Below are 12,389 nucleotides of genomic sequence, written 5' to 3'. Positions count from 1 at the left end.
CGAGTTGCTATCCGATTCCGAGGCCGTACAGTCAAACCAGTGAGCCACGTTCACCGATTGCTTCGCCATGGCCATAGGTTCATACATGTATGGTTTCACCTCTCGATGTTTAATTTGCTGAGTTCCTGCTTCAAAATCGCTATCGCTTTCAGACATTTTACACAACCTCTCACGACCAAAGTCCGTACACGTGTGCTCGGTTCGCAAGTAATCACAGAGCTGCTCCCGGTCTGTTTGCCTTGAATGACGTCACGACGACGGTCCCCTGGCGGTAAAAGTGCGCATAAGTGAGATGTAAACAAACCTTAGGAACTTGTGCAAACCAGTATATTTTAACCATTTTATTCAATTTCAGGGGGCAAATTAGACACCAGGAAGATTTGAATTCGCTTTTTAGGTCGTTCTTCTAGACAATAAAGTTGATATTCTACGTTCCACCTCCGACCCTTGCCTATGACCTTTAAGTGTTCACCTGCTGTGTGACGGCAACTTTTAGCTCACCTGTATATCGCCATTAGGGTGCATCAGTTGCCCCCTAATAGGGCTGGGCGATATGAGAAAAAATTATATCACGATATATTTTTTCAAAATTTTCAATAACGATATATATCACGATATAAATCAAATCACCATTTTTGTATTTTCTTTAATTTTCTGCTCAAAATATGAACATTACAAATTAGTAGTTCCTTCCTAATTAACAAAAATAGCTTAACAAGCCTTCAAGTTTCACAGAACCAAAACAAACTGGATGCACATTCTTTTGTTCTTTTTATTCAAATGAATAAACTGAAACTGAAAAATAAAAACTATATACCATTTGTTAATCATTTGTGCAAATTCTAGCAGCTTTCAAATAAACAAAGACATATTGACGTGTAAACCTTATGCTGCAAGGAGAAAAAAAGTGCAATCCTGTACGTCAGTGTGTCTAAGGTTTTGTGTAACACTTTGTTGTATGTCCGATTTTAAATATCCAAAATACCTCCACACAACCGAAGATCTCTGGCCCTTCTTTTCAACGATGTCCTCCAGGGCAGTGCTCTGACTTTCCTGTTCAGAACTCCGGTCAGTCGGCTTCTCGCTCATTTTTATAATCGCTTTGTTTCACGCTTTGTTGGAGAAATGCCGCGCTCCTGCAAACTTCACCACAGCCATGCTGTGCGTTGCTGCTACACGTGTTTGTGTGTGCACGCAACCTAACTTGACGTGGCTGTCTTCCAACTGATTGGTTACGTGCGGTACTGTTTAGTTATGATTGGCTATTCGCGTGTCTGTCAAAACTTCGGATGAAGTAATTTTATTGAAGGCGTAGGCTTATCGTAGGCATATCGTACGTGTCTAATTTCTAATCGTAGAGATTTTATATCGTGAATAACATCGTAATCGTAAAATCGCCCAGCCCTCCCCCCTAAAAATGAAAAGTTCCTCCGATCATGATGCATTTTTGTTTTTATGCTCCTTTTGGTAAGAAAACACACTGGGTGAAATATTTTGACACAATTCCAAAGTTTAATGGTGGCACCAGGAGCTCAAAGTTATGGAAAAAGCTGCTATTTTATGACTTTTATGACAAAATTTCGATCACTTTTCATGAAACATTATGGCACCTTATAGAGTATACCAAATATCTTAGATACACATTTTTAGTACATATTCTAAATATATTATCATCAAGCACAGTTTGAGTTTTAGCTGTTCATTGAATCATTGTTCAACTACTTTTAAACAATACAAATGTATTATGAATCACATTAATGCTTCTCAATCCCTTGCAAAGGTTCTTAACATGATCTCTGGGTCACAAGAAATCAATAAATGGAGTCCAACACTGTGATTCAAACCTTACGCGAAAACATAAAATAAGCGTTTTTTGGCAAAAAATGAACCTCATGGTGCCACTATTAGACTTTTGAATATGGTCAAAAATGTTTACAGCATGTCTTTATTGGTGAAAAGGAACACCCAAACAAAAATGCATCAGATTTTATGAACGTGAGGGCAACTGATGCACCCTGATCGCCATGTGTTACCGCCAAAACGCCTCATTTTCATCGATAACACTGGTCTACAAGGAGAGAGCCTCGGAAATGAAAGTAGCTACATTTTACCAGAATTGGGTCACGAATGAAGGAAAATTAAGTCCGAAGTGTTAATTGGCTCCAGTTTCCAAGATAGAGCTTCATTTCAAATCACCATAGAGTTGCCACTGTTGTTCCTCATACTCTATACACCTCAGCAGCTGTTTCATGTCTTCATATGTTTCTTTCACGTGGACTGCATGCCCGACAGGAACGGACGGCAAAACATTGCTATTGTGCAATAAAACAGCTTTTAGACTCGTTTTAGATGAATCTCTGAACTAGGGCTGTGCGATATATCGAATATACTCGATATATCGCCGAAAATTCTGTGTGCAATACATAAAATTATTATATCGTAACTATCGAGTATTTTATGGTCATCTTCCGACTTGCGTTTGTTTTGTGTTTGTTTAAAACCTTTCCCGGTGGTTTTCTCCCTGTCCCTCAGGTGAGAGGCTGCCTAAGGGTAAAAAAAACAATAATGTCACGCACTCGCCAACCAATCCCGGGCGACATCTCAGTGCTGAAAGGAACTTCCGGGAAGATTTTCTAGTTTCGGTTGTGTTGCCAGATTGGGCGGTTTTAAGTGCGTTTTGGTGGGTTTTGAACATATTTTGGGCTGGAAAACGTCAGCAGTATCTGGCAACACTGCCGGCGGGAAGATTTCCTAGTTTCGGTTTACAGCGCTGACTCAGTTCGTTCAATCGCTGGTGTTGCATAGGCTACCGTGTAAGCTCTGTCAATTTCAGTGACACATTAAGAATGGAAGCGGACAAATTGGTTCCTAAAAGAACTAGTAAGGGGTCAGTCATCCGGCATTTTTTTGGATATCGCGAGGAGGATGTGGAGCAGCAAGTGCCAGTTTGTAAAGTGTGCAAAAAAAACCTGTCATCACGAAAGGCAGCAGCACTACAAATATGTTCCATCACCTGAAAACTCACCCGGTACAGAACAAAGAGTCTGTTCAACTCCGAACTACTTGCCCACAAGCTAAACAAATGACCATAGCGACCTCGTTCTCCAAAGCCCCCCCATATGAGAAACCGAGTCAGAGATGGAGAGCTATAACGGATGCAATCACTAACTTCATTGCCGAAGACATGATCCCAGTTAGTATAGTGGAAAAACCAGGCTTCCAAAAATTACTACACACACTCGATCCCAAACATGAGCTGCCTGGTGGCAGACATTTTACAGAGAAGGCAATAGCGGAATTCTACACATCTGAGAGGCAGCGCCAGAAAACACTCAGTTCAAAAGTGTGCAAAGAGAGAAATGATGTTTTGCAGATCTCTGTCTTCTCTCCCTCAGTCTCTCTCTCTATTGAGAATGTTCCAGTGGTTCTCAGTAGTCAGGTTAACAGCTTGGAGATCTATTTTTTTTTTTAAAATAATTTAATGAAGGAGCACTTTTCTTATTTAGGCTAAATGTCTTTCTCAGTGTCGAGCTTGCACTTTATTGGTTTGAGCTCTGAGTAGCTCTGTATTGTATTGTCCCTTTGTTGCAATTTTCAAGATTGTTTTTGCAGTTTGTGCCACATCTTTGTTGAATAAAAATAGTCTTATTTCAATTCAATTGTGATTAATCACCAACATGAAAATTTAAAATGTGTTGTTGAAAACCACCTGTAAAGTTAACCAAGAATGTTATTTAATCTGCAGGGATTGTAGTGAAAACAGTAAGCATGCACCGATACCGATACTGGCATCGGCATCGGCCCCGATACTCCACTAATATACTCGTACTCGTACTTGTCAAACAGTTGCCGATACCATGAACCGATACCAGTGCCGATCCCATGCGCCGATACCAATGTTCCCCGCAGCGCTTTTTGTTCCATTCGAGAGAGAAAAAAAAAACTGAAGCATTGTTGAGCTCAGGCTTGAGCATAATATGATAGGCTATACCATGCGCTGATAGTGTTCCGTGAAGCGCCTTTTGCCAGCATCCGTTCGAGGAAAAAAAGCCTCTCCCAGGAAAAAAATTGTAAATCTCAAGCATTGAGCGTAGGCTAATTTCGTCAGAAGACAAAAAAAATTGTTCGACAACAACCCATTTTTCCATGACGAAGATGTTTGCGTAGTCATGAAACAGTGCCGTCACAACATCTTTCCCCAACACTGTCATTTTAAACATCTCTCCACACTCCACTCCCTTTCGCTGCCATACGCAGATAGGCCTATGCTAAGATCCCCAACGTTGTCCTTTTTTAATGTTGGCTATTCGCCTAGGTAAGGGTTTTGTAGGACTAACAAACAAATGAAAATCGGATTTTTGTATAGGTGAATCCAACCGGCAGAGTTTTTAAGTACGAGTCCAACCGGGAGAGTTTAAGAGTGAAGAGTGAGAGCTTTAAGAAATGGCTGATTGAGTTTTCCAGCTTGTTTCAGTTGAGGGCAACGCTAAGACCAAGGAAATTGACGTCCCATCTACAGGTATGGAGCTCCACGAGCACGGGATGCGATGTTGCGTTTGGTTGTAACGGCTGAGGCTTCTTCTCTATACACTCGTTCATGACTAGTTGTCTCCCTCTGCTGGGTACTGAATGTCAGTGCGCAGAGTTGTAGTGGGTGGTTGTGAGCATTGCGGCGGCCCGCGGGTGTTAGATTATAGATATGTAGGTAGCCTATATTTTAATAACATCAACAGTATCGGTATCGGTAGTACTCGGTATCGGCAAGTACTGAAATGATAGTACTCATACTCGTATCGGTTTTCACAAATGTGGTATCGGTGCATCTCTAGAAAACAGTAAAGAGTAAAAGTTAGATTTCATGGGGGTCCTTTAGAGGAGATTTAAGTATATCGAGATATATATCGTATACCGTGAAATGGAGAAAATGTATTGGGATATTCATTTTTTCCCATATCGCACAGCCCTACTCTGAACAATCTCCGTTCATCCGGATCGTGAGAAATGTCAAGGGCCGTCATTAAGCCATCGATATCATTACAAAAAACCAAATCACCTTCCACTAAGAAATACTGACATCACTCTGCAAGAGGTTCCACTGTTGTAATCTGGAGCCCAGTAGCTCTACCTTACTCTTGGGCAACTCCAAATCCCTGACCAGATCACTCTGTGAAATTAGATGCGGTTCAGGAGGAGCATACGGCGGGCTAAAGTCTGGGTCCGCTGACGTCGATAGCCCCGGATCAGCTGCAACGTCTCAATCATCTGAGTCTAGAAAGTAGGATTCTGGTGGATCTTGAATTGGCAAGACCTCACCATAGGGTACAGGACGTGGTGCGGATGGAATGCTTGGATATTCCACGTTCCACCACTACTTCTTTCTTGAGATCCTTTTTGCAATAATAGCAATCGCTACTGTGATTGGTGGGTTCCCTCTACACCATTGGGACTGCAGAAGGCATAGACTTTCTTCTTGTTTAGCCAGTGACGTTGATAAGTTGCACATGTAATGCAACAATAATGAGGGGCCCAACTCTTGTCCTGATCCCCGATTTTGCATCCAAAATATAGGTGGTATGCCTTTTTTATGGATGCAAACGGCGCGCCTTTTGGCGGATGCCGCCTTTTTCACGGCTGTCTGGGGGACTTGTGTGAATCGTGCAGATCTGATGAGTTGTTTTTTGTTTTGTTTTGTTTTTAGGGGGGGCGTTGGAGTGTCTGATTATAATTTCATCAAAGTAAATTCTGTATTAAAATTCCTAAATAAGCAAATGCCGTTACAGTCCATGAAACATGGGAAGTATGAGAAGAAAACAGTAAATCAGAAAGCTGCGCACGTAAAGCCAGTTGGCTGCGCGCCATTACCTGCTGCCGGCTGCACTTCACTGCACGCGCAAGGATTTCCATCAGTCCAACGTAAGTTACGTAATTGGCTTTACGTGCGCAGCTTTCTGATTTACTGTTTTCTTCTCATACTTATACTTCCTATGTTTCATGGACTGTAACGGCATTTGCTTATTTAGTAATTTTAATACAGAATTTACTTTGATGAAATTATAATCAGACACTCCAACGCCCCCCCCCCCCCCCCCCTAAAAAAAAACCTCATCGGATCTGCACGATTCACACAAGTCCCCCAGACAGCCGTGAAAAAGGCGGCATCCGCCAAAAGGCGTGCCGTTTGCATCCATGCTTTTTTAAAAAAATTTTATTTATTGATTTATTTTTTACCACTGCCGTCATACTGCACTTTTGAGATGTGAATGTAACGTTGCCACAAATGTAGCAGAAGTGTTCTGTATTGTTTATACAGTTTCGAAGCGTTTTGGCTTCTGAGGGGAAAATATCACGTGACTGTTCCTTGGAAATGTTAGGCAATGACACTTTCACGAGCCACCAAATGTATGATGCGTAGATCTGGCCAAGACGAATGTACTCTGCAGTAAAAGACCAATAAATTACAGTTAGGTGATGATCTTCAGTCTCAAAGTGAGGATTAAATTTATAAACTTTCATGTGGTACCATTTTAATTGTTCTACCGTACTTTTGTCAAGAATTTATGAGGCATCATGATGATCAGACATCCCTCTCCCCTTGTAGGCAAATATACTTGCCTGTGTAAGGGTGTTTTCACACTTGGTCCCTTTCAGCCATCTAACCGAACTCAGATCGATGACTCAGCATTTTTTGCGCATATGTGAACACTCCAACCGTACCCAGACCCCTTTAAAGCGAACCGAACTGAGACCACCTCAGGAGGTGGTCTCAGTACGGTTCGCTAAAAATCAACGGTACGGTTCGCCTAATCTGCGCATTGTGAACAAAAAGCGCACCGGGTTCACTTCGCCTTTTTCACTGTAGTTTAACCTTCTTCGTTTGCCGTAGTTGGTCACGTGACTGTAGCAGGGAAACTCAACTTCCTTTTGGAACTTACCACAGCCGCTTTACAGTTCTCTGAACTTCTTTGTAGTCTCCTCAGCCGTGTTTTGTGCTCATAGATAGCTGGAATAAATTTATTTTCCTTAATCTGCACTATTTTGACCAAAGAATACAGCAGGGCAAGCATGGCAGCAGACATTTTGATTCAAGAGAAAATTACCCAGAATTCCGTGCACTGGGGGTCTGAGGGCTCTAGAGGACCTGGTGTGAACAGAAAGAGGACTGAGGCCCCATCAAAGCTTAACTGGACCAGAAAGAGAACCCAGTCCTCTTTGTAATAAATTCAGTGTGAACACTATCCCTACATTCACACTGCAAGGCTTAATGCTCAATTCCGATTTTTTTGTGAAATCCAATTTTTTTGTGAGGTCGTTCACATTAACAAACATATGCGACTTGTATGTGATCCTCAGTATGAACGAAAAGCGACCTAAAAGTGTTCCGCATGCGCATTGCAGGATACAACGACGTCACACGCAGTGAGCATGGCCAGTGTTTACGGAAGTAACCTAAAGTTTCCTGTGTATGACAGTAGCCAGCATGGAGTACCTGGCGATGATGCAGTTGTTGTTGCGACGGAGCCAGAACATGCACAATAGCCTGATGTTAAGGAGGAGGTTGAGAAGGAAGAGGGCAAGGGTTTTGGCTCAGGCGTTCTGCGGGGTAGTGACTGCAACCTCCGTTCAAAGGAACATCAAAGCCATGTTGTTGTAACTTTTTTTGAGAGACCCGCCGCCTACTTCAGCGCAGAATAGTGACGTTTGTGGCTTGTTGATGACGTGTAAGTCGGATGAATGCGACCTGGCGGTTCAGACTGAAGTCGCATATGAAAAGAGCGGATAGGAATCGGAATTAGGACCACATATCCAAACGGCCTGGGTCGGATTTGAAAAAATCGGATCTGTCTCGTTCATATTGTCAATAAAAGATCGGATACAGGTCACATATGGGCGAAAAAATCGGATTTGAGTCACTTCAGCCTGCAGTGTGAACGTAGTGAAAAAGAACCGAGTTCTTTTTCTGTTGGTCCACTTTTTGGTCCACTTAAAGAGGACTGAGTCTGGTTCCTTTAAAGGGGACCAGGTGTGAAAACACCCTAAATCTTTATCGTGAAATATCTTGAAAACATGAGCCAACCAGCACCTTTATCACCTGTTTTCTAATTCATCTAATCAAAATGGGTAAGAATTAGCACGTTTCATCTCGGATGTCAAGAATTTCCAGACCAGTGTAACGCATCGCAAGCTGTAGTGTGACTGGAGCTTTAACGACTGTGCATTCTCCTTCAGATGACAAAGAAGATTAAGAAGCTGGAGAAGGAGACAACTATGTACAGGTCCCGATGGGAGAGCAGTAATAAAGCGCTGCTGGAGATGGCTGAGGAGGTGTCGGATTTAATTACAGCTTCTTGTACACACTATTAGCAAAATATTATTATTATTATTATTATTATTATTATCATTATTATTATTTTGTCTTGTGTAGAAAACCCTTCGAGATAAGGAACTGGAGAGCTTGCAGGTGAAGGTGCAGAGGTTGGAGAAGCTGTGTCGTGCCCTGCAGATCGAACGCAACGAGCTGAGCAAGAAGGTTCAGGACCTGAGTAACCCAGCGGACGGCAGGGGCTTGGAGACGGAGTCCAAATCATCACAGCCAGCCACAGACTCGGCAGAGTGTAGCCTCAGCCATACAAACGAGCCAGAGCCAGAGACTCCGCCCACCGCCCACTCTCAGGAGTGTCACTGCAGTCCCGTCCCCGGGGCCGAGTCGCAGAGGGAGGCATGTTCAGCCCAGGACTGAGGTAATGGTGCTGTCTGTGGGTTCGAACCACTCACAATCTCCCCAGCAGCTCTCCGTCGCCGAGCTGTTTCGGCGTTTTCGGGGCTTACCATTCTGTCAGGGAAGATTGTGCCTTTGAGATGCTGTGTTTTTACTACCCCTCCGTTTATTCCTCTTTTTCCATCGCTCTGAATAGTTCCCGTTTGTGAGAAATCCTACGCTAAGAGGCACCGAGCATCACCGCTGCTTTGGAATGCTATCTCTGGAGTGCTCTCATCCTCATCGTAGCTATATTTAATCGTTCGCCTCGAGTCTCGTCCTGAATAAAAAAACTAAGAATTTAGACAGATGGTAAACCAGGTAAACCGCTTGAGCGCACACCATGTTATTGCTTATGAAATTAACAGCAACTGTAGTGCAGCGAGATATTAATTCATCACGTGTAGCGTCAGGCTTGTATTTTTTTTTTCTTTTAATTTATACACACATTTTAAGGGTCTGTACACATACTAGCCAGTGTTTTTTCTCTGTAACGATCATGTAATCAATATTTTCTGTTTATCACAATCATCTAAGATTATTATTATTTGTTTAACTCTTGATTTCTGCTTTGCAATCTGCACTCGGTGAATGTCGCATTGAACTCGATGCCATCGAATCAGGGGCGAGTTTCCCAAAAGCCTCTTAAAGCTTAGAGAATCTTAACTGTGTGTGTGTGAGAGAGAGAGTGTTCATTGTGCTGCTCGCTCTACCACTTAACGATGCTCTTTGTGCCGCGGTGTTTTTGAGAAACTCAGACCAGGTCTTTCGGAACCAGATTCCCCGCTTTACACAGCAGTGAAATACGGTCACTTGAAACATGAGCCGCTGTGTTGGGTTCAGGTTTATTTAAACTTATTCTCCCCCCTCGTGATTATAATGAAGATGCATTTAAGTTATTCCATGACATCGAGTCGTGCATGAGCTGACAGTTGACGAAGCGTGTAGCGCCAAGTCGGCTATAAACCGTGTACGACGAGATCGAGCGGAATAACGGAGTTATTCTATTCACATTCACCGTGTTTTGAGAAACAGCATTTTTATTTTTTGCAAGTTCAATAAATACAAAAACGTCCGACCAAATCATTTCCGCTTAGAATGTAAACGAACCGGCGGAATGACGGGAGCAATTTGTGAAAAATGCGATTAATAATTCTTGAAAAATAAAATACTTTTCCATGTTTTTTTGCAGTTTTGTTTTCAAGTATTTTTTTTTTTTTAAAGATATATTTTTTGGGCTTTTTTCAGCTTTATTATTGGATAGGACAGTGTAGAGACAGGAAATGAGCGGGAGAGAGAGACGGGGAGGGATCGGGAAATGACCTCGGGTCGGAATCGAACCCGGGTCCCCGGATTTATGGTATGGCGCCTTATCCACCTAAGCCACAACGCCCCCGTTTTCAAGTAGTTTTTATTTCGTCCTCAGTTGGTTCACACTCGTTTTTCTCTACTCATGGTATATGAGCTGATATCCTAGTAGTAGAGTAGCCAATCAGACCGCGCGATTGCTCATATAGCGTGAACGCGGATAGAATAAAGTCTAATGTGTTCATGTAGTCTATTCCAAACTCTGTTTACTGTGCGTGTTTTTGGGTGATTTTTTTTTTAAGCATTCAAGTGTAGATTTTGTTTCACTCCACAGATCTTTGCGTTTCGAAACACCACCTTTTAAATCTACAATTTTACATTTTATTTTCTCCAACATCTGGTAATTTGGCAGGTTTCAGCTCTTATAAAGCAGTGGTTCTCAAAGTGGGGACTGCAAAGCAAAGGCAGGAGGTCTGTGGCTCACTTGCTGCTTTTTTTTTTTTTCCTTTTCCTCTCTCGTTACGGTGGTGGAAACAAACCATGATGTCACATTAGATTTAGAGGTCCAGTTCCCAAAGTCGACTCCGACCGAACGTGTTCTATCAGAGTTCAATGGCTTCTAAAACTATCGTTGAAGAAATTTGACTGATATAGCGGTCCCCGGAATTCCGGTTAAAGGGGGTCCCTTGCTCCAAAATGTTTGACAAGCACTGCTCTAAAGATTATTCCAGAATCCAGAAGAGAGCATGCACTTGAACGAGGCCATGAGCGCTGAGTTTATTACATTATTCTGTCTCTCATACAATTTAATCATGCGTTTCGTCATAGTGGACCATTATTTTCACCTTTTCTTATGTTTAAGCTCTGACTGTACGTCTCTGTATGCGACAGCTTGGGCTAGTACATTGTGGAGATGTTTAATTTACAACCCCGATCCAGTTTGCTGTGTGAGCAGGTGAAATAAAGAGGCTCTAAAATGGGAAAACTCTATGCAATCCTAGTGCTGTTCATCCTCTCTGTTAAGTGTTAACATACTAGCAAAGGAATGTACATTTACATTTTAATAATCTCATCATGGCTTCAGAGTAAAGACGGCTGCAGGTGTGAATCCGTGTCTTGTTTTATTGTTCTACTATACCAGGACATCATGAATTTTATTGCTTCATTAACCTGAACACGAAATCTCCATGAGGTCCTGCAGGAGTTGAGTGAAAGCCAGGATCCACACGGATCTTGTTTATCTACATTCCATCTTTGACACAATAACAACATGCCACATTTCATTAGCTCCTACTGCTCATTAATGCTGGACACACCCACTGTCATTGAAGGTACCAAAGATCTTTTAATTTGTTTGATTGGTTTGTTGTTTTTGTTTTCACACCCTGTAAACATGGTTTGAAAAATTAAATATATTACACAGATTAATCTGGTTGTGAGTCTGAATTCATTGTTTTATTTTGTTTAGATTAGAACCTGCCACATAATTAGTGATTTTTTTTTTTTAATTGCTTTATACTACGGTGATGCTGACTTCTGATCAGTGATGGGAATTTCGGCTCTTTTTCGGGAGCCGGCTCTTTTGGCTCTTCTTACTATAAGGAGCCGGCTCTTTCGGCTCCCAAACGGCTCCTGAGATTTTATTTTTGATTTAATTGCTGCAGTTAACTAGTTAATTACATTATTATTTATATTTTACCAATAGGATGTTTTCCATTTTATTTTTTAGTTTTTGTAGCCATTGTAAAGCTTTGTAAAGTATAGCAGTGGAACAATGTTCTAGCTATAGAAATAAAACTTACTTACCAATTAATAAATTATTTTCTCACAAACATAATGCAAAACTGTGTTATATTACCAATATAAAATACACAGAAGACATCAACTGTTTATCCTTTATGGCTTTATTTCACACTCGACCTTGAACAAAATGCCACAAAATAAATTATGAAGTATAAATCAGGCCTGAGAAACTATGAAGCAAAGTTGGAAATTATTTTAACAAACACAGAACAATGTGCAACAAAATATTTTATTAAATAAAATATTAAATAAGTATATAAAATAAGTATGTTGTAGACCACAGATTAATCTGGCCATGCCAAGGCGGTTGCCGACCGAACCTGTCAATTTATGAGCGACAATTTATATCATGAGCTTTAGGAATTCACGGCAACAAAACAATGATCATGGTTGTCAAATAGACAATCATCCTTCAGCTGAGCTGAACTCTCTCTCTCTCTCTCTCTGAGGCACCCAAGGACAAAAAACTAATTCGGCTCCCACCGAAGAGCCGGCTCTTTGAACCGGATCATTCGCGACCGAC

At 41.7% G+C, this 12,389-nt stretch overlaps 1 protein-coding gene across 1 annotated transcript in view; it reads left to right on the top strand.

The window, feature by feature from the left end:
* Window positions 1–11,491, top strand: part of txlna (taxilin alpha) — a 40,232-nt gene extending 28,741 nt beyond the window's left edge. Inside the window, exons 10-11 of the mRNA XM_060904698.1 lie at window positions 8,227–8,322; window positions 8,423–11,491. Coding sequence (XP_060760681.1) covers window positions 8,227–8,322; window positions 8,423–8,737 — 411 coding nt within the window. The 3' untranslated portion in view covers window positions 8,738–11,491. The remainder of the gene's footprint in view (window positions 1–8,226; window positions 8,323–8,422) is intronic.
* Window positions 11,492–12,389: the final 898 nt, after the last annotated feature.

The sequence above is a fragment of the Neoarius graeffei genome, chromosome 22 (assembly GCF_027579695.1).
Source record: "Neoarius graeffei isolate fNeoGra1 chromosome 22, fNeoGra1.pri, whole genome shotgun sequence".
Lineage (NCBI taxonomy): Eukaryota > Metazoa > Chordata > Actinopteri > Siluriformes > Ariidae > Neoarius > Neoarius graeffei.
Note: the sequence above shows the minus strand (reverse complement) of the source record. Positions and strands in the feature narration are given on the sequence as shown.